General features: G+C 38.7%; 1 protein-coding gene across 4 annotated transcripts in view; it reads left to right on the forward strand.

Annotated features, from left to right (window-relative positions):
- The window catches only part of GSK3B (glycogen synthase kinase 3 beta), a 176,349-nt gene that overhangs the window by 117,619 nt on the left and 37,673 nt on the right, over window positions 1–21,057 (forward strand). For all 4 annotated transcript variants that reach the window (XM_081086889.1, XM_081086888.1, XM_081086887.1 and 1 more), the window contains one exon: window positions 15,501–15,596. In XM_081086889.1, coding sequence (XP_080943015.1) covers window positions 15,501–15,596 — 96 coding nt within the window. The remainder of the gene's footprint in view (window positions 1–15,500; window positions 15,597–21,057) is intronic.

Below are 21,057 nucleotides of genomic sequence, written 5' to 3' on the forward strand. Positions count from 1 at the left end.
GAGATTATCAGTTATCTCTATTTTATGGTTTGTTCAGCACCTGTGTGCCTATACTCTCCTTTTCCAGCTTAACATTTTTACTATCAAATAGTCTCAGAGAGATCAAAGATATTAATTAAATCAGTTTAATAAGTATAAAATACTGTTTTCCTAAGTTTTTGATAGATCGGTGACGTTATCTTTGCCAACATGCATTTGGAGTTTAATTATATGTTACCTGGTGACATTTCTTCTGCTGTCATATTATAGAGCTCTTGTGTTATTAACAGATTGCAAGGACAACATATTAAACTTTTTTCTATTTTTCACTCCCCAGAATGTGTATGTACACACCATTACACCTCGTGGTACTGATTTTTACTTGTAATATATATCATGTGTAATATATAAACAAAATATTTGATTGCTTAATTCATCCTTATATTATTTAAAATTTTCTGTGTATATTACTGACTAGAAAAAGCAACTTTTAATAGCTTTTCAATCATGGACCACTTTGAAAATCTATTCATAGCATGGATTCTCCTCCTGAAAATGATACATGCCTGAATTTTGCATATGATGTGAGGTGATCCTTGGGCTTTCTGAAGCTCATCCAGGAACCCTAGGTTAAGGGTTAAGTTTTAAAAGCTTCATGCAGCTGAATTGCTGAATTTTGGCGACCTCTGGTGTTGACCTATTGAAAAACAAGGCTGTGAGAGAAATACTTGTATTTATTTCATAGCTTTTATCAGATTCTTGTCTTTGTTTTCTTTCCTTGAAGATATAAATCATTAATTCCCGATTTGATATTATTTAGTATCTTGATAAATTGTAACTAAATGAATGAAAAAATGTTAAAACAGGTGTGGGTGGACTGGGTACAAATGAACAAATTAATTTAATCACAAGAGGTGAACAGCACCCCCAAAAGGATGTGTAGGCTGATCTCTGATTGGGTTTTTCAGCACCTCTCCTCCACAATGATTCAGGATAATGAACTGAAGAATAGGTGCTTTATTTCTTTTTCTTTTCTTTTTTTTCAATAAATAGAAAGGTCTTATTCTATTATGGATGATTGAGAATACATATTCTTCCCAATGGTGTGATGATTTTAACATCTTCCCTTCCCTTTAATTTAATTGTGTGAAATATCATACTTACAGAAAAGTACATAAAACATTTGTGCAGTTTTATTTCCTGTAAGTCATAAAGGAACTTGGTTTTTTGGAAATCCAGAAATAACTTGTTTTGTTTTAAATCTTTATTCAAGGATATGTTTATTGATTTTATTTTTTAGAGAGGGAGGAAGGGGCGGTGAGAGTGAAACAAGACCTTTTGGTGTATGGGATGATGCTCCAGTCAACTCGGCTACAGTTTAAAAGTTTTTAAAAAATGATGCATTCAGAATCTTTGTTCTTTATAATCCTTTTTAGTCTTTAAGTTTGCCATCCATCTATTGATCCAGTCTTTATTCTCTGAATTAACAACTCAGCTGTTACAGTTATCCAAATCATGTTGTTTTCCACTTCATACCATTGTGCAGAATGTGTTTCTAATTCATTTGCTTCCTAGATTCCTTAAATAAAATCAACTCTTGGCTCTCCTTCCAGAACCCTTCCTGAATCCCTTCCTCACTCCAGTTCAGTGTGGCATTTTCACCTCACACATAATCTATACTGATTTTGTTGTATTGGTTTTGGCTGATTGTAGTTGTTTTATGTACAAGTCTTTCTGCCCAAGAGCTCCTTGAAGATCGGAACTCAATAAATGTTTAGACTACTAAGTGAATGAGTGAAGAGGCTGAAAAAAATATTTTAAATGTCTCTCAATTATGTCTTACCTTTCATTCTTACATACTTTTGCACCTTATATCATATCTTTGCTTTCTCAGACTACATATGTTATATATATAAAATAAAATAATTCTGATTTTAGGGTTTGATAGACTGATACTTTTAATGCTAGCCTTAAAAAAAGAACGATAAACTTAGGGTTGTATTTATTGTAAAAAAGGCATCACAGATTACATAATGGTCTATTTTCCTTTGTAAATTAATTTCATAGAGAGGTAATTTACATGCAATAAAATGGAGCCACTTTAAGTATGTAGTTTAATGAGTTTTAACCAACATATACAACCACCATCCTGATCAAGAATAAAAACATTTCCATCACACCAAAAATATTTATGTTAAGTCTGGGTAACCAAATAACCTATTGTGCCAGAACTTATGGATTTGAAAGGATAGTATCAGGTACACAAGAATAGTTGATCACTCTTTCATTCCCCATTATGTCAGTCTCTCATCTTCTGTCTCAGATAACCATTGCTCTTCTTTTTGTCACTACAGATTAGTTTTTCCTATTCTAGAGTTTCATATGAATGGAATCATATAATATATTTCTTTTGTATCTGGTTCAAGATCATGTTACTGATTTTCATCCATGTTGTTGCTTTAATCACATTCCATTTTATGCTGAGTTGTATTCTATTATATGAATACTAGAGGCCCGGTGCACGAATTCATGCACCAGTGGGGTCCCTCAGCCTGGCCTGCGGGATCAAACCAAAACCAGCTGACATCCTCCAAGGAGTCCCGGATTGTGAGAGGGCACAGGCCAGCCTGAGGGACCCCCACCGGTGCACAATCGGGGCCGGGGAGGGATGCAGGAGGTTGGCCAGGGGAGGGCTCCAGAACATGTCCAGCCTATTTCACTCAGTCCCCATCAGCTGGACCCCAGCAGCAAGCTAACTCACCAGTCAGAGCGTCTGCCCCCTGGTGGTCAGTGCACGCCTAGTGAGCTGTTGAATGTCCTTAGCATATCATTAGTATATTATGCTTTGATTTGTTAATTGGACGACCAGACACTTAGCATATTAGGCTTTTATTATATAGGATACCATACTTTGTTTATCCATTCACCTGTGGATGGACATTTGACTTATTTTTGGTTTTTGGCTGTTAGGAGTAAAGCTTCATGAATGTTTGTTTACAGTATTTTTGCAGACTTATGTTTATATTTCTCTTTGATAAAGAACTATGTCTAAAATTGCTGGTGATATAAGTGTATGTTAGCTTTATAAGAAATTATTGTTCTTATAAATTGTTCTCCAAAGCAGTTTTACTATTTTTTACTCCCACCAACAATATATGAGAGTTCTACATTCTCAACAACACATGATATTCACAATAATTTTAAGTTTCATCTTAAAATGACTTATCATTAGGAAATGTCCCTCTTTGTTTTTAATTCCCTTGTCCTGAAGTGTACTCTCATTAATATTAATGTAGGTACTCCATCTTTCTTATTTGTATGTGTATGGTATGTCTTTCTACATCCTATGAGTCTTTATATTTAAAGTTAATTTCCTGTGGCTGTATATACTTAGGTCTTTTTTTTTAATTGAGTTTGTCAATATCTACCTTTTAATTGGAGCATTTACACCATTTATTTTCAGTATAATTATCAATATGGTTGGGTTTAAATATTCCACCTTGACATTTTCCTTCTTATTCCATTTTTCCCCTCTTTTACTGTCACTTTATGGATATGAGTATCCCCACCCCCACTTATTGGCCTGTTAAATCTATACCTCCTTGCATGTGTTAGAGGTTGTTCTAGGATTGAAACTTGGCATCTTTACTTTGTCATAGTCTACAAATAATGTATCACTTCACATATAGAGTAAGAACCTTACAACAATAGATTTCTATTTTCCCTTCCTGTCCTTTGTGCTACTGTTGGCATCTTTATCTAAGAAATTTAAAAGCAAGTGGGAAATGTCACACATTTAGCCACATTTACCATTTTTGTGGCCTGAATTCCTTTGTGTAGATATGAATGTTCATTTGGAATCCTTTTCTTTCATCCTGAAGTATTTTCTCATAGTATAAATTTACTGGTGACAAACTCTTAGCTTTTCTTTGCCTAATAATGTCTTTTGAAGGAAATTTTCATGGATATAGGATTTCTTAGTTTCCAGATTTTCTTTAGAAAGGCTTCAGTTTCTTTTGGTTTGTGTTATTTCTGATGAGAAGTTGCCTGTCAGTTTTATTGTATATAATGTGTCTCTTTTTGTTTGGGGAAATATTATCCCTTTATTGGTGACTTTTATTGGTGTGATTTGGTGTGGTATTTTTAAATTTATACTGCTTGGGGTTCATTGAGCCTTACATTGAATTTTCATCAGATTGCTTTTATGTATGTTCCTCAGCCCTCACCCCCTTTTCAGACTTCAATCACATGTACATGTTTTTCTAGCTTTTTTTACATCCATGTTTCAGCGTTGATTGTTTTTCTTGCGTTTTTCGTTAGGTTCACTAAATTTTTTCTTCTGTGGTGCCTATCTGTTGTTAGGTTTCCAGTGAAGTTTGCATGTCACATATAGTATTTTTCAACTGCACAATTACTATTTGGTTCTTTTTTTTTATCTTATATGTCTCATTATCACTGTTTCAAAGTTTTTATTTTCTAATTCTGTCACCTCTGTCATTTTTGGATCTGTGTCTGTTGACAGATTTCTTTTTTTCTCTTGTTACTGAATCATATTTTCCTTTTTCTTTAAAGAGTATTTTGTTTATCAGTTTTCTACTTGTTTACATGTGGAAGGAAATTCTAATATCAGTTATTTCACAATGACTGGAAGCAGAAGTCCATAATAGCCTTTTTTTTTTTCAATAATGCAAGCCTTATATGGAATTTTAAATTTATTGAACCACTGATGCACAGTTATACAAAATTGTACTACTTTTATATAAAGCTTTTAGTTTACAATTGAGACCTAAAAGCAGTTATGGCTCCCTGTTAGATATGTACAATATTTATACCCAAAGCAATTCAGTAACAACAATAGTTTCTGCAATTGAGGCCTTGCTGTAGCAGTACTTATGCACATTCATAGTATTTTCCCACCATTTACATTTCAACCATGTGAACCAATCTCTAACAGATAAAAATAATAAACGTGTATGTTTGGTATTGCAAATATACTTAAGCATGAGTAAGCCTGGAATTTCCTTTTTCTTTTTATACTTTTAATTATAGCCTCATAATCTTTTTTTTAAAATATATTTTATTGATTTTTTACAGAGAAGAAGGGAGAGAAATAGAGAGTTAGAAACATCGATGGGAGAGAAACATCAATCAGCTGCCTCCTGCACACCCCCTACTGGGGATGTGCCCGCAACCAAGGTGCATGCCCTTGACCGGAATCGAACCTGGGACCTTTCAGTCCGCAAGCCGATGCTCTATCCACTGAGCTAAACGGGTTAGGGCTAGCCTCATAATCTTATGTCTATATCCTGCACAACTCAGAATGACTCTGATTTCATTACATGGCATAATCAGTGGACTTTAAGGAAGTGATACTTGGAGAACCAAGATGGCGGGGTAGGTCAACACTGGTACTTGTCACCTCCCACCACCACATCAAAATTACAACTAAAATACAGAATAACCACCATTCAGAACTGCCTGAAAGCTGGCTGAATGGAAGTCCTACAACTACAGAAGTAAAGAAGAAAGCACGTTGAGACTGCTAGGAGGGTTGGAGGCGAGGAACAGGGTGATCCAGCACCCACGTGGGCTATTATTTTTAATCCAGAAGAAGATAATCCCTACGGAGGCTGCCCTGAAGAGCAAGGGTTCCCAGCCCCACACCAGACAACTCCACCTAGGGTGGAAGAGACGTCCCTGTAACTTTAGGCTTGTGGCTGAGAGACACAGAGGCTGCCGGAGACCCAGGTGTCCCTCTTAAAGGGCCAGGCACGAACTTACTCAGACTTGCTTCCTCTGAGCTCCAGCGCCAGGAGGCATTGGGGGACCCAGACACATATGGGGAGGAGCTGGATTGTCTGGCATTGGAGCAGGAACTCTGGGGCAGCTTTCTACTGGATGGAGGTACTTGCAGGGGTCATTGTTCCTATGCCAAGACCTCCCCTACCCCAGGGCTGGCTGGCAACCAAATCTGAGTCCCCATCAACCTGGAGCACAGTTTTCTCCACCCTGATGATTCCCTGAGACCTCGCCCCATCCAATTTGCAGCACTGCCCAAGCTGTTTGCAGCACTTTTTCCATATGAATGGCCTGTCCTGGCTCAGGCTTTAGACTTTGCTAGTCTCTCATATAAGCTGTAGCTGGTGTTAGCATACTTCAAACCTATCAATAAAAGGCTCAAGACCTGAGACCAGCACCAGCCTGCCTTGCTTCACAGCTGGGCCTCACCTGGGCATTTCCAAACCCGATACAAATAGGAGGAATCTGTAGATCTCTCTGTAGCTCCTGTCAAGTGGCCCCAAGCAGTGGCTGACTTTGCACCTCCCTGGAGGCCCTACAAGCCAGTGCACCTGGTGAACAGCTTCAGACCATACCACATTACAGCTCTACACATCCACAAGTGACACACTCAAGGGGCAGACTCAGTGAGCACCAAAACTCCACTGAAGCAAGTCCTGCTCCATAGGGATGTTTCCTGCACAGCACCCCTCCCACTATAGTTGCAGCTGGTCCTCACAGCCAATTGGCCTGGAGGTCAATTCCTCCCAGTGACACCAACAGCAGTTAAGTTTCATCTACAATAAGACTGTGCACACAGCCTATACAAGGGCACACCTAGGTGACTGGGGAGGCTGAGCCACTGGGCCCTATAGTACACCTACTACACAAGAGCACTCTACCAACTCTAGGAGACATAGCAGCTTAACCCAATACATAGAAACAAACACAAATGATAGAAATAGAAGAAAGCAAACTACTGGATACAGAGTTCAAAACCACAGTTATAAGGTTACACAAGGATCTTCATGAGACCTTCAAGGGACTTAGTGAGACTTTCAGGGATCTTACTGAGAATGTCAAAGACATGGAAAAGGACCAGTCTGAAATTAAGCACACACTAAATGAAATAAAGAATAACTTAAAGGGATTCAACAGTAGAGTAGAGGACTCTGAGAATCAAATCAACTATTTGAAATATAAGGAAGCAAAAAAACACCCAATCAGAAGAGCAAAAGAAAAAAGAATCCAAAACTATGAAGGTAGTGTAAGGAGCCTCTGGGACAACTTCAGTTGCACCAATATTCGCACTATGGGGGTGCCAGAAGGAGGAGAGAGAGCAAGATATTGAAAACCTATTTGAAGAAATAATGACAGAAAACTTCCCCTACCCAGTGAAAGAAATAGACTTACAAGTTCAGGAAGTGCAGAGAGTCCCAAACAAGAGGAACCCAAAGAGGACCACACCAAGACACATTATAAGTAAAATGCCAAGGGCTAAAGACAAAGAATCTTAAAAGCAGCAAGAGAAAAACAGTTGGTTAGCTAGAAGGGAGCACCCATATGACTGTCAGCTGACTTCTCAACAGAAACTATGCAGGCCAGAATAGAGTGGCGAAAAATATTCAAAGTGATGAATAGCAAGGACCTACAACCAAGATTACTCTACCCAGCAAAGCTATCATTTAGAATTGAAGGTGAGATAAAGAGCTTCACAGACAAAAAAAAAAAGCTAAAGATTTCATCACCACCAAGCCAGTATTACATGAAATGTTGAAGGGTATTTTTTTAAGAAGAGGAAGAAGAAAAAGAAAAAGAAAAAAAATAAGAACAATAAAATGGCAATAAATACATATCAACAATTGAATCTAAAAATCAAAATAATAAGAAATGTAATGAACAGAATAAACTGGTGAATAAAATAGAATCAGGCATGGAAATGGAACAGACTGATGATTTTCAGAGGGAAGGGGGGTGGGAGGAACGGGAAGAAATAAACAAAGATCTTATCCTATATAATAAAAGGCTAATATGCAAATTGTCCCCTTGACCAGGGGGCAGGGCCAGCCAGTCAACTGCCCACAGCCCCTCCCCTTGGCCGGCCAGGCCCAATCGGCCCCGATTGGGGCAGGCCGACTGGATCCCACCCATGCATGAATTCGTGCACTGGGCCTCTAGTATGTATATATGCATTACCTGTGGACACAGACAATAGGGTTGCAAAGCCCTGGGGCAGGGATAGAACTGGGTGGATGGGGGGAAAGGGGGAAAAAGAGACACCTGTAATATTCTCAACAGTAAAAATTTTTTAAAATGATATTTTAAAAACTATAATCATTTTGTTCCTGTACTTAATATTGGGTAGACCATTTAGGGAGTCTGCTGCACATGTATTTGAATCCTATATTTATCACTGACAAACTGTAACTTTGAGAATTCTGTTTTCCTCAGTTAACCTTAGGCTTCTTTTCTATGTGAAATGGGGTAGTGAAGTGTGTCTGTAAATTTTAAATGAGAAAAGGAAATTGATATACATAGCACAGAGCTTTTACATACTAGATGCTCAATAAATATTTCTTCTCATTGTCCTCTCCTTTTCCTCACTGATGCACCTTTTGAAAGTACTTATATACACTGTTTCCACTTACTCATTCCGGCTGATTATGGTCTGCATGTTGTTGTTTTTTTTTTAATATATATTGATTTTTTACAGAGAAGAAGGGAGAAGGACAGAGAGTTAGAAACATCGATGAGAGAGAAACATCGATCAGCTGCCTCCTGCCCATCTCCCACTGGGGATGTTCCCGCAACCCAGGCACATGCCCCTGACCGGAATCGAACCCGGGACCTCTCAGTCCGCAGGCCGACGCTCTATCCACTGAGCCAAACCGGTCTCGGCGGTCTGCATGTTCTTATTACTGATCTCACCACGGTCAGAAAGAAAGTATCCATGGCCAGCTGCAGTGAACACCTTTTGGGCTTCATTTTAATGGGCTCACTGTGTCATAAGATACCCATCTCTGTCCTTTAAATGTTCTCTTTCCTTGTCCTTCATAGTATCTTTGTCTGTAGGACCCCTTCAGATTTCTTGGATATCTGTCTCAGCCTTCTTTTTAAATTTACTCTTTTCCATATATTTGTGTCACATGGGTCTCCATATGTAGCACTCTTCTCCTTCAACATGCCTTGCCTGTTATACACTTAAAGCCACCTAGCACCTGTACATCAGGAACTCTCTAAGATGTTTTTTCTAGCCTCAAGCTCTCTTCTAGATGATATTCACCACTTGATGGAGAACTCCCCTGGGTTCTTCTTGAGTGTCTTAAATATTATTTTCTCTTCCAACACTATTCCTTCATGTTTAATATCATCAGAATTTTTTTACAACTACCAAAATTAGAAACTGAAATTACTTGTACTCCAACCAAGTCTAGTAAACAGATTACTTGATATTATCTCCTAAATTAGTTTTTCACAAATGAGATTTAAATTATGTCCTAGCTCTGCCTCTAATTAGTTCTGACCTCTGAAAAATTGTTCCTTCTGGGCCTCAGTTTATCTGATCTCTGAAAATGTTTAGTGTAGGTCAGAGGTCGGCAACGAGGACCTAGGATTCAAATACAGTCTTCTGCCCATTTTTGTAATAAATTTATGTTGATGGCTGCTTTGTGCTACAGTGGCAGAGTTGAGTAGTGACAGAGGCTATATGGCCCACAAAGCCTAAAGTAATACTTTAGGGCTCTTTATGTTAAAGGTTTGCTGACCTCTAGAGACCAGAGGCGCTTTCCTATAGTTTCCATCTCTAAGAGCCAGCCTGGCGAGAACCTGGCTTTAAGATTATAAAAAACTAGAGGCCCAGTGCACAAAAATTTGAGCACGCGGGGGGGAGGGGGCCCCTCAGCCGGGCCTGTGCCCTCTCGCAGTCTGGGACCCCTCGGGAGATAACGACCTGCTGGCTTAGGCCTGCTCCCGGGTGGCAGAGGGCAGGCTCAATCCCTAGGTGCAGCCCCTGGTCGGGCTCAGAGCAGGGCCGATTGGGGAGTTGGGGCCCCGCCCCCTGTCATGCACAGAGCAGGGCGATCGGGAGGTTGTGATGCCACCCTCAGTCACGCTCAGGGTAGGGCCATTGGGGGGTTGGGGCACCATCCCCTGTCACACTCAAGGCAGGGTCGATGGGGAGGTTGCGGCGCCACCCCGTCACGCACAGAGCAGGGCCAATCAGGGGGTTGGGGCACTGCCCCCTGTCACTCACAGCGCAGGGCCCATCAGGGGGGTTGGGGCGCCGCCCTCTATCACCCACAGAGCAGGGCCGATCAGGGGGTTGGGGCGCCGCCACTCTCACACTCAGGGCAGGGCCAATGTGGAGGTTATGGCTCTACCCCGTCACACACAGAGCAGGGCCCGTGGGGGTTGGGAGGTGGGTTGGGTGCTACACCCTGTCACACACAGAGCAGGGCCAATCAGGGGGTTGGGGCGCTGCACTCTGTCACACACAGAGCCGCAGGGCGATCAGGGTGTTGGGGAGCTCCCCCCTATCAGGCACAGAGCAGGGCTGATCAGGGGGTTGGGGCGCCTTCCCCTGTCACACACAGAGCCGCAGGGCGATCAGGGGGTTAGGGCGCTGCCCCCTGTCACGCTGATCCCGGTGCCGGGAGGCCTTGCGGCTCCGCTGATCCCGGTGCTGGGAGGCATATTATACCCTTTTACTATATAGGGTAGAAGCCTGGTGCACGGGTGGGGGTCCCCACTGGGGTGCCTGGCCAGCCTGGGTGAGGGGCTGAGGGCTGTTTGCAGCTGGTTACACACCCTTCAGGGTGGGGGTCCCCACTGGGGTGCCTGGCCAGTCTGGGTGAGGGGCTGAGGGCTGTTTTCAGGCTGGGGGTGACTGAAGCTCCCAACCGCTTCTTTTTTTCTTTTTTTTTTTTTTTTTTTTATTCTGGGCCAGCTTTAGCTTTGAGGCTTGGCTCCAGCTCTTAGGCCTCCACTGCTGAAAGTAGGTTTCTGGCCTTTGCTTACAATGTTGCGATCCTGCTGGCTGAAGCCCGGCAGACTGAAGCAGGTTTCTGGGGTTTTGTTTAGCTTCTATATTTGTTACATAGTTGCTTAGAGTTGCAGCTCAGTGGCCGGCAGCGGCAGGCGGGGAACATTGGAGTCCTCCGTCACTGAAGCAAGCAAGCCTCATGTTAGTTTCAAGCTGCCTGGCTGCCGGCTGCCATCTTGGCTGGCAGTTAATTTGCATATTTCCCTGATTAGCCAATGGGAAGGGTAGCGGTCGTATGCTAATTACCATGTTTCTCTTTTATTAGATAGGATAAGAAGAAAAAGATTAGAAAAACTGATTACAGTAGTTCAGTATTTGGCAAGAGAAATTAAACAGAACAGATTATAACATTAGAATCTATGTTTCCTGATCTAATAGCCTTAGTAATTCAAGAACAGAAATAAAAATCTCCGTTGCCACTTTATGGTGACAGGATAATTTATTTGGTTAAATTCCTTTTAAATGATATTGAGTAAATCAATGATTTCACTTACTAACTTATAATTAGCATCTTAAGTCACAAAAACTCATTTTGAAAGTGAAGAACACAGTAAGTTAAACTCTGATCGTAAATTAAAAGTATAATTAAGAGTCTTTTTTATATTATCACTGTTCATCAAAGCTTATTATTTCCATTCTGATGAAAGATTTTCCATATGAATGCACTGGTATATATTGAAGGGGTATTATAAGTATGTAAAAATGCTTAGATAAAAATATAAATCCAGCACCCATTTGATACAAACTCTCAGCAAAGTGGGAATAGAGGGAACATACCCCAACATAATGAAGACCATATATGTAGGGCCAGCCAATAGCATACTCAATAGGCACAAACTGCAAGTGTTTCCTTAAGATTGGGAACAAGACAGGGATGTCCACTTTCACCACTCTTACTCAATATAATACTGGAAGTCTTAGCCACAGCAATCAGGCAAGAAGAAATAAAAGGCATCCAAATTAGAAAGGAAGAAGTAAAACTGTCATTATTCGCAGGTGACATGATGTTATATAGAGAAAACCCTAAAGATTCCACCAAAGTACTACCTTATTGACAAATTAATTCAGTAAAGTAGCAGGATACAAAATAAATATCCAGAAATCAGTTGCATTTTTATACACCAATATTGAACTATCAGGGAAACTAAGAAAACAATCCCATTTCCAATTGCATCAAAAATAAAATGAAATAGCTAGAAATAAATTTAACCAAGGATGTAAAAAACCTGTACTCAGAAAGTTATAAGACACTGAAGAAAGAAAAGAAGATACAAGTAAGTGGAAGCATGTACCATGTTCATAGATAGGAATTAACATCATTAAAATGTCCAAACTATCCAAAGCAATCTATAGATTCAGTGCAATTCCTATCAAGATACCAATGAACTAGAACAAATATTTTAGAACTTTGTATGGAACCACAAAAGCCCCAGAATAGCCCTGGCTGGTTTGGCTCAGTGGATAGAGCATCCACCGGTGGACTGAAGGGTTCCAGGTTCAATTATGGTCAAGGGCACATGCCCTGGACTGGGTTCAATCCACAGTAGAGGGTGTGCAGGAGGCAGCCAATCAATGATTCTCATCATTGATGTTTTTATCTCTCTCTACCTCTTCTTCTCTGAAATCAATAAAAATATATTTAACAAATAATAATAATGAAATAAGAAAGAGACCCAGAATAGCCACAGCAATCTTGAGAAAGGACAACAAAGTTGAAGGAATCATGCTGATATCAAACTATAATACAAGGCCATAGTAATCAAAACAGTATGGTGCTGGCATAAAAACAGACATATAGGTTAATGGAACAGAATAGAGAGCCCAGAAATAAACCAATGCCTTTATGGTCAATTAATATTTGGCAAAGTAGATAAGAACATACTATTGAAGACTACCTTCAATAGTCTAGTCCAGTGGTCGGCAAACCGTGGCTCGCAAGCCACATGTGGTTCTTTGGCCCCTTGAGTGAGGCTCTTCCACAAAAAACCACGTGCGGGGACGCATGTACAGTGCGATTGAAACTTCGTAGCCAATTTCACAGAAGTCGGTTTTCGGCATGGGCGAGTCTATTTTGAAGAAGTGGCGTTAGAAGAAGTGGGGGGTGTCGGTCGGTCAGGCGACGGGGGATGCGGCGTAGGCGGGCCACAGGATATGCAGCACCACGGGATACGCAGCGCGGGGGAGGTACATTGTTTTGAGGTACATTCCCTGAGGTCGACCCCTTCCAACTCTCCCATCCACACTCGTCTCATATACTTGTTTCAGATAGATGAGTGTGGATGGGAGAGTTGGAAGGGTGGAAGGGGTCGACCTCAGGGAATGTACCTCAATCAGATTGAGGACATTTTTAGCAAAGCCCAGCTTAGGAGTACCCTAATTAAGTTAATAACAATGTACCTAGCCCTAACGGGTTTGGCTCAGTGGCTAGAGCGTCAGACTGCGGACTGAAGGGTCCCAGGTTCGATTCCGGTCAAGGGCATGTACCTTGGTTGCGGGCACATCCCCAGTGGAGAGTGTGCAGGAGGCAGCTGATCGATGTTTCTAACTCTCTGTCCCTCTCCCTTCCTCTCTGTAAAAAAAAAAAAAAAAAAAAAAAAAAAAAAAAAAATCAAATGTATTTTTAAAAAAACACAAAAAAACAATGTACCTACCTATATAGTTTAAGTTTAAAAAAATTGGCTTTCAAAAGAAATTTCAATCGTTGTACTGTTGATATTTGGCTCTTTTGACTAATGAGTTTGCCGACCACTGGTCTAGTCAATAAATGGTTTTGGAAAAATTGGACAGATATGTGCAAAAAAATCTGAAACTAGACCACCTTACATCATACACAAGAATAAACTCAAAGTAAAGATTTAAATGTTATGTGGGTGCCTCTTCCTGGCCCTGGTATGTGGAGCTGGGGAGCCCAACTTGGGGTTTTGACCCCACATTTATCAGGGGGGTTCCCCCACAGTTGAGATATCCCTCCGGAATCTCAGCTGCCACCCGGGAGGCAGGGCCAGCCCTTTTCTCATCTCTGCCCTTTTTGCCAGTCTCAGTGTAGTGTCTTCTATAACTCTGGTTATAAGACCTCTCTTCATCTAGTCTCCAGTTGGTTATTCGGATGATTGTTCCGTAATTTGTGTGTGTGTGTGTGTGTGTGTGTGTGTGTGTGTGTGTGTGTGTGTGTTATAATTTAGTTCTAATTCCAGTTTGGTCCTACTCTACCACCATCTTGGATCATCATCTTGTGTTTTAATGATTAGAGTCTTTTGTGCATTCTAGATTTAAATCCTTTGCGGAATATATGTTTTAGTCTGTAGCTTGGCTTTTGATTTCTTAAGAGTCTCTTTTGAAGAATAACACTTTTAAGATTTTGATTAAGGCTTGAAAGTTTTAAAGAAGTCTAGAGAATTGGAAGCAACAGCAAAAAGCAAAACAAAACTTTATTTCTTTGCTCTGATTATTCACTGGTTGCCACCAGAAATCAAGTATGTATTGTACATTCCACTTTTTTTGTGCAGTTGTCCTGAATTGTAAATGGCTTAATATTTCAACGAACTTGTTTTGTACTAGGCCCTAGAGTTTATAAAGATGAGTTATAGATGTCATTTTTCTTCAGAGTGCTCATTTTTAGTATTTAGTGTTTCTTCCCATCATCTGGTTTTGGAGCCACGTCTATATATTTTCCTTTGTTCAGTCCTGAATGCAGCTCTAGAGGCAATGAAGTACTCAGTAAATTTTTATCTTGTATTGTACTTATACTTTCTCCACGCACAAATATGTAATTTCATCATGCAAGAAATTTATTGGGTGTTTTTTATTTTTATTATCTTCCATATATCATAGCATAGTTCTTTATACACAGGGGACAATCACTAAATATTCAATGTTTAAGTGGAATTATTGATGACCATGGTTAGGTATGGCTTTCCCGATTATCCTAAATAGTAAAAGGCTAAAATGCAGATTGACCAAACGGAACGACCAGTCGCTGTGACACGCACTGACCACCAGGGGCAGACGCTCAACACAGGAGCTACCGCCTGATAGTCAGTGCACTCCCACAGTGGGGCACAGCTCAGCCAGAAGCCCTGAGCCGGACTCAAGGCTGGCGAGCACAGCGGTGGTGGCGGGAGCCTCTCCCGCCCCTGCAGCAGCACTAAGGATGTCTGACTGACAGCTTAGGCCCACTCCCCGCAGTCGGACACCCCTGAGGGCTCCCGGACTGTAAGAGGGTGCAGGCTGGGCTGAGGGGCACCCTCCTACCTCCCACCCCCAAGTGCACGGGCCTCTAGTTGATAATAAAACCTTGGACTATACTTAACTAAATGAATAAGAGCTATTCTCATTTCAGATGCCATCATTACAATAGCTTGTTTTCTAGATAGAATAAAGATGCCTGGTTATTACTTGAGTATTTTTGAGTGATCTTTTTTTAAAACCCTGATATAACATCATTATTATTATTATTATTTATTATTATTATTATTATTATTATTATTATTATTATTATTGTAAAAGCCTGTGTAGGGTAGAATAGCATGAGTCTGTAATCAGTTAAAAATGAAACATCTTTCACAAAGGTTGCTCTATTTAATGAGTTTTGTATTTTATAACTTTGGAATACCTTTTCCAATGAAACCAATACATTGAAACATAAATGTTATACTTGTAAGTATATAGAAAATTATGGTAATAACTTGTTTTCTCTATCTAGGTTCTGGGGACACCAACAAGGGAGCAAATTAGAGAAATGAACCCAAACTACACAGAATTCAAATTTCCTCAAATTAAGGCACATCCTTGGACTAAGGTGAGTCAAGTAGAGTTTTTATAAAGGCACATTAACAAGTTAACTAAAACTTGGGTTTTTATTCTTCTTAAACTAAACTATTTTGAGACTAAATAGCTGCCTGAGTACAAAGTACACAGCAGTTCTGCATATAAAGATAGTTGGGTAGTTGTACTTCAATGTTTCATTGACTGCATATAGTTTGTCTCCATTGATTTCCAGTAAATTGTTCCCATTCTGGGTTTTTATTTGTAGGGTGAGGACAGTGTAGCTATATCATTAAAATATATAATTTTATAGGAGCAAAATTCATGTATAAATTTTGACTACTTAAAATTCAGAAGTTAATTTCTTTACATAGTTAGAGGTGCTTATTTAGTATCATACACTATTGAAAACATACATTTCATATATTCCTTTTACAAACTATTAATATAGAGACCTTATTATAGATGATAATGGCGTATTTTTCTTATTTACTTTCCTATTGGTGTTTTGGGAGCAAGGATAAAAAGCAGGTTTGATCTTGAAAGCCATAGATGTTATAACAGGATGTCACTAGCCATTGGAAAATCCAACCTCAATATTAGATGGAACCAAGTCTAAGAGCATAAGTACTAACTTACTGGAAAACATTATTTTTTGCTTTGACACTTCTTAGAAATTATTTTTAAGAGAGATTTTTTATTAAAAGCATTGTGTGTTTTTTAACCTCAGTTTAATTTATGAGATTAAGTGTGCAAGAAAAAACATGTCTCAATAGGATTTATAGCTAGAGTGAATTTCTAATGTCCTCATTTTACAGATTCAGAAACTCTGGCCAAACATACTAAGTAACTTATCCAAGATTAAATGGGTGGCTCTTATAAAGCCAATAAACTTATTCATGTGTACACATATGTGTTTAATGCCAGATCTTTTAAACTTCTAGTTATATGCTATGCACTCCCCCTTCCCATTTACTTATATTTCATTATACCAGAGGCCCGATGCATGAAATTCGTGCAAGGGGCTCAGCCCTCAGAGTCGCAGTTCCCAGCTTTGTCCAGAAGGTCGTCTGGACGGTTGTTCTGCTGTTTGGCCGTCAGGTCTAATTAGCATATCACGCTTTTATTATTATAGATATTTTTGTGGGTTAAAAATGTTCAACTTTTTAATCTGTATTTAAAGCAGAGATGTTCTGTATTTAAAACTGTATACATAACAATTTGTTTTGAATGTTGGTAAGTTCATTTAATTGGTTTTAGATCTTTTATAATGAGATGAGGTAATTTAGGGCTGAAGTTGAAAAAGCTTACCTTCCCAGATTCAAAGTATGTGTCCTTCTCTCAGTAAACGGTATTATAATTCCAGTTGCTTTCCTTCAAGTTCTCATAATCACATTACCTCTCTTCCCTTCAAAAAATCCTCTTGTTACTGATTATATGTTATTTAGAATCAAAGACCTCAGTAGTATTTTAGTGCCAAAATTATAGGCTGTAGCTTTCACTGACCAAGATGTTGCCCTTCCCCCCTTATTAATTTATAAAAAACACTAAATATTCTGAGATAAAACGTTCTTTTGTCTTTGTACTTAAAGTTTATTTTGAATTTGGGTCAGAAGATATCTAGGGTCTCTCACCTGACTCTAAATTCAGAGAATCCCAGGTGGTCTCTTTGGATTTAGAGGCTGAGTTGAATCCAGGAAAGTTATTCCAAGTTAAAATGCTTATAAAGTGGCTTGTAGTGTACTCAGATTTCAACCATATTAAAGAAAAGCAAACAAACAAAAAAAACCTAGAGAATTCTGTCTATTGAGTAAATACAGGTGCATATTCCAAAATGCTAATAGTAGTTTAGGTGAGAAGAGTGCGGGTGATTTTTTTTCCTTTTTCTGCATTTCCATATTTTCTTTAATAAGCAAGATTTTTTATGAAGAAAATTAATCTTAATATAGGGTTTCTAAGCAATATAATGCTGAAATTGAGGTTATGAAATCTTATTTATCAGTCCCGTCCTCTCTTTTTTTTAAAATCAAGACTGCCACCAATATCAGTATGTATCACATTCTGCACTTTTTTCTCTGTATTATATCTTCTCAATTCAAATATTAGCCAGGATGGAATGTGAGAAATGATTGATTATAATTAAAATGCAGCCAACAGAAGATTTGTCATGAATTTATTTGCTTTATCTCTTCCTTTGCCCTTGTGGGTTCCTTGTGGGATGTTTCTGTATCTTACATTAGTGTTTTTCAAACTTTAATAATCTATATAAAGCCACCCTTTTATTTGTTTTATTTAGGTTTCCATTCTATGCTGTGTGTAGAATAATGACTCAATTCTCCCCATTTTGTCTGTTCAAACTACTGTGAACTCTTCATTCATATAGTGTGCCTTGACATAATTTGGTCTCATTTTGTACAAATGCATTTATTAGATAATAAGGATACTATGTTAATTTCTCATTAGTGCACACAACTAGATTGGTGTTACCTTGGTTGTAAATAAAAAACCAAATGCAGAACAAATTTTATGACACTGCTCTGTCATCTAGATGAATCTAGATGATACAGGATATTCTTATATTGATTTTTAAAAATAGGTTATTATTAATATGAAAACACAAAATTTTAAGTTTGTAGAAGAAGTCTGTCCCTTCTCTCCATTATGATAGTAGACACCAACTTGAGAAGTGCTCTCTCCCACTAGGCAGCCAATGGAGTTATTATTATTATTTTTTAATACATTAATGTGGTTTTTCTAAAGAGAAGAGTTTCTTGTTCTTAGAGGTCAGGTAAATACAGTCTAGAAACAAAAGCTGCTTTGTTAGAATGCACTTTAGCCCCATTTTCTGAAGCTTGTGGGTATCCTGATTTCTTGTGCTGCAGTATAATACAGCTATCTCACCAGGATTCGGAGCCAGTGTTCTCAAAAAGAGTAGGTAGATATAAAAATCAAGAGAGAAAATATCTTCCATGGGAACACTGAGGTGAGAGATTCAGGTATGTAGGAAAGATAACAAACAGAAGAACAAGACCACAAGATGATCACAGTGTACTGTATGGCAGGAATCTTGAGAATTTAGAAATCCAGTAAGTTGCCCTTGCCTATTACTTTATAGCCAGAGCAACCTAATTCATTGAGAAAGCATTTGTGGTTTAGGTAGGGAATAGGTGCTAATGTTTTGAAATAGGGATATTCTTGGGAGTGGGGGTAAGAAAGATAAAGACCTCTGCATTGATGTATGCTGTACACATCAAAGAGTAAAAGCCAGGTGGGAAGCAAAAGGAAGTGATGCAAAAGTAGATTGAGAATTAAGTAGTAATGGAAATTGGTTGGAAGAAGAGAGTAAACTTAAATTCTGCATTTAGAAAATGGAAGTCTGGTTAAATTATATTCTTTTTTCTTTTAAAAAAATTCTATTCATTTTTATAGGAGAGGGGGAGAGAGAGAGAGAGAGAGAGAAGAGAGAGAATGGGAATGAGAGAGAGAGAAGAGAGAAAGAGAAAGACTAGAGCAGCACATCGATCTGCTGCCTGCAATCTTCCCACCAGGGTTGGAGCCCGAAACCCAGGCACATACCCTGGCCGGGAATCGAACCGGTAATCAAACTGGCAATCTTTCGGTGCACGGGACTATGCCCAACCAATGAGCAATACCAGCCAGGGCAAATATAATAGTCTCTTAGGTATGAAGTGGGGATCTAATTTAAGCACTGCTTCTTTGTTCCTCAAGTTTTTTCTTTTGTTAACAATCTGTTGTATTTTTTTCTCTGCATTCTTTTGAAAATATTGTGAAAGTGTGCATATAAAGGATTATTTCGTTTTAGTTCTGAATAAATGTAAAGATTCTACCTCCATTATAGTTCTATGATTTGTCTTATCTATCTCCACTGCCCTGACTTTAACTTAGGCCTTCGTAGAATTGTTAAAACAACCTCCTACCTCCTAACCAATTTCCCTCCTTCAGTTTCACATACGTCACATTTTCCTTTCTGTCAAAGTTAGGTTTTTTAAAAGCACATGTGACACTGCCATTTCTGTTTAAAATTCTTCTCTGATTCCTCATTGCCTTTAGGAAAATTTGACATAATATAGATATAATGACAAGTGAACATAATACCCAATTTATGCTTGTCAATGTAATTATTAAGTGCATGCCCCTTTACTCTCAAGTGTTCCAGTTTGGATGACAAGTATACATTTACTCTGCCCCTAATCATTTCTACCTTTCCTGTCCAAAATAATAGGATATTTAATTCTTGTCCTGCCCTTAACCTTCCCTGAAGCATCAACTTGATAGAACCCAGTCTTTTTCTCAAGCTTTCTAGCTCCTTCACCCTTAAATGCATATATTTAGGCAATTAACTTAAAAGTTAATAGTTAGGGTAGGTTAGGGATGTCTAATAAGGTTATAGTATAATTGATATGAGTCGTCCCCCCTCCCATTTTGAGTGCCCAATTCTGTTAACTTTTGTCTAAGTTATTTAAGAAAAGTATTCCCTCTTTATCCCAGTAGTAAATAAACCTATGATATGAAATCAGCTAGGTAATACAGATATCTGTATATTCTTTCAGATTAATGAAATTCATAAATGATATAACTGTTTAGTGAAAAGAAGTAAATTAGAATCCCAAGGGTCCTGATCTCTTTCAATTGGATTAGGGCTGTTTAATATGTTATAGCTTTTAGCTCATTTTGAAGGGAGCATGCAATCATGCTGAATTTTTGTGTCCAATCAAACTGGTCTCCTTAATTGGATCCCAGAGAAGCCACAATCATTTCTGCCTCCTGCTATTGTCTTTTTTTTTTCCCCACATTTAGAATGTTTTTTTCTGCTTACTAAGTTTTAATCTCTTCTCAAGACCTGAAATTTCACTTCTCCCGTGAAATATTTTCTGATTATTTAAGCTCTCCATGATTATATGTACCAAGTTATACTATATGTATTATAGCATTTACAAATTTCTCTTTCAAAATGATAGTAACAAAATGGGTCCAATTACCTAAAAATGTTTTTTGCTGTTTTTAGCATACATGATAGCTTCCTTAATAGTTAAGTGTCTGTAGGATATGTGGAACCATAGGTCATTTTTATTAAGTATCCCAGAATGCATTATCCACAAAAATCAATCCTTGCATACTTGATTTCTTAGAACATTGTACATATGTTTTAAAATGAATGAATACTGGCATTTCCATGTAGCTAACAGAGTAAGCAGATTATTGGGTTCTGAGGTCATTTCAGCTATCAAGGAATCAGACTGGACTAAACAGTTATACTTAATTACTCTCTATGCTTAAAGCTATACTTACTTTTTAAAGACTTCATAATCTTACTTTTTTTTTGAGCCTTTCAGTGCAATATTTTTCACTTAGTAAGCTTACCTGTTCCAACTGTAGTTTAACATGTTACCAAAAATACTTCCAGGCAGGACATGGAGAGCACAAAACAAAAATTGCCTTTAGAAACTTTTTTGCAGGTCCACTTCATCTAGCTC

Source organism: Myotis nattereri (genome assembly GCF_964212035.1).
Source record: "Myotis nattereri genome assembly, chromosome: 3".
Taxonomy (NCBI): Eukaryota; Metazoa; Chordata; class Mammalia; order Chiroptera; family Vespertilionidae; genus Myotis; species Myotis nattereri.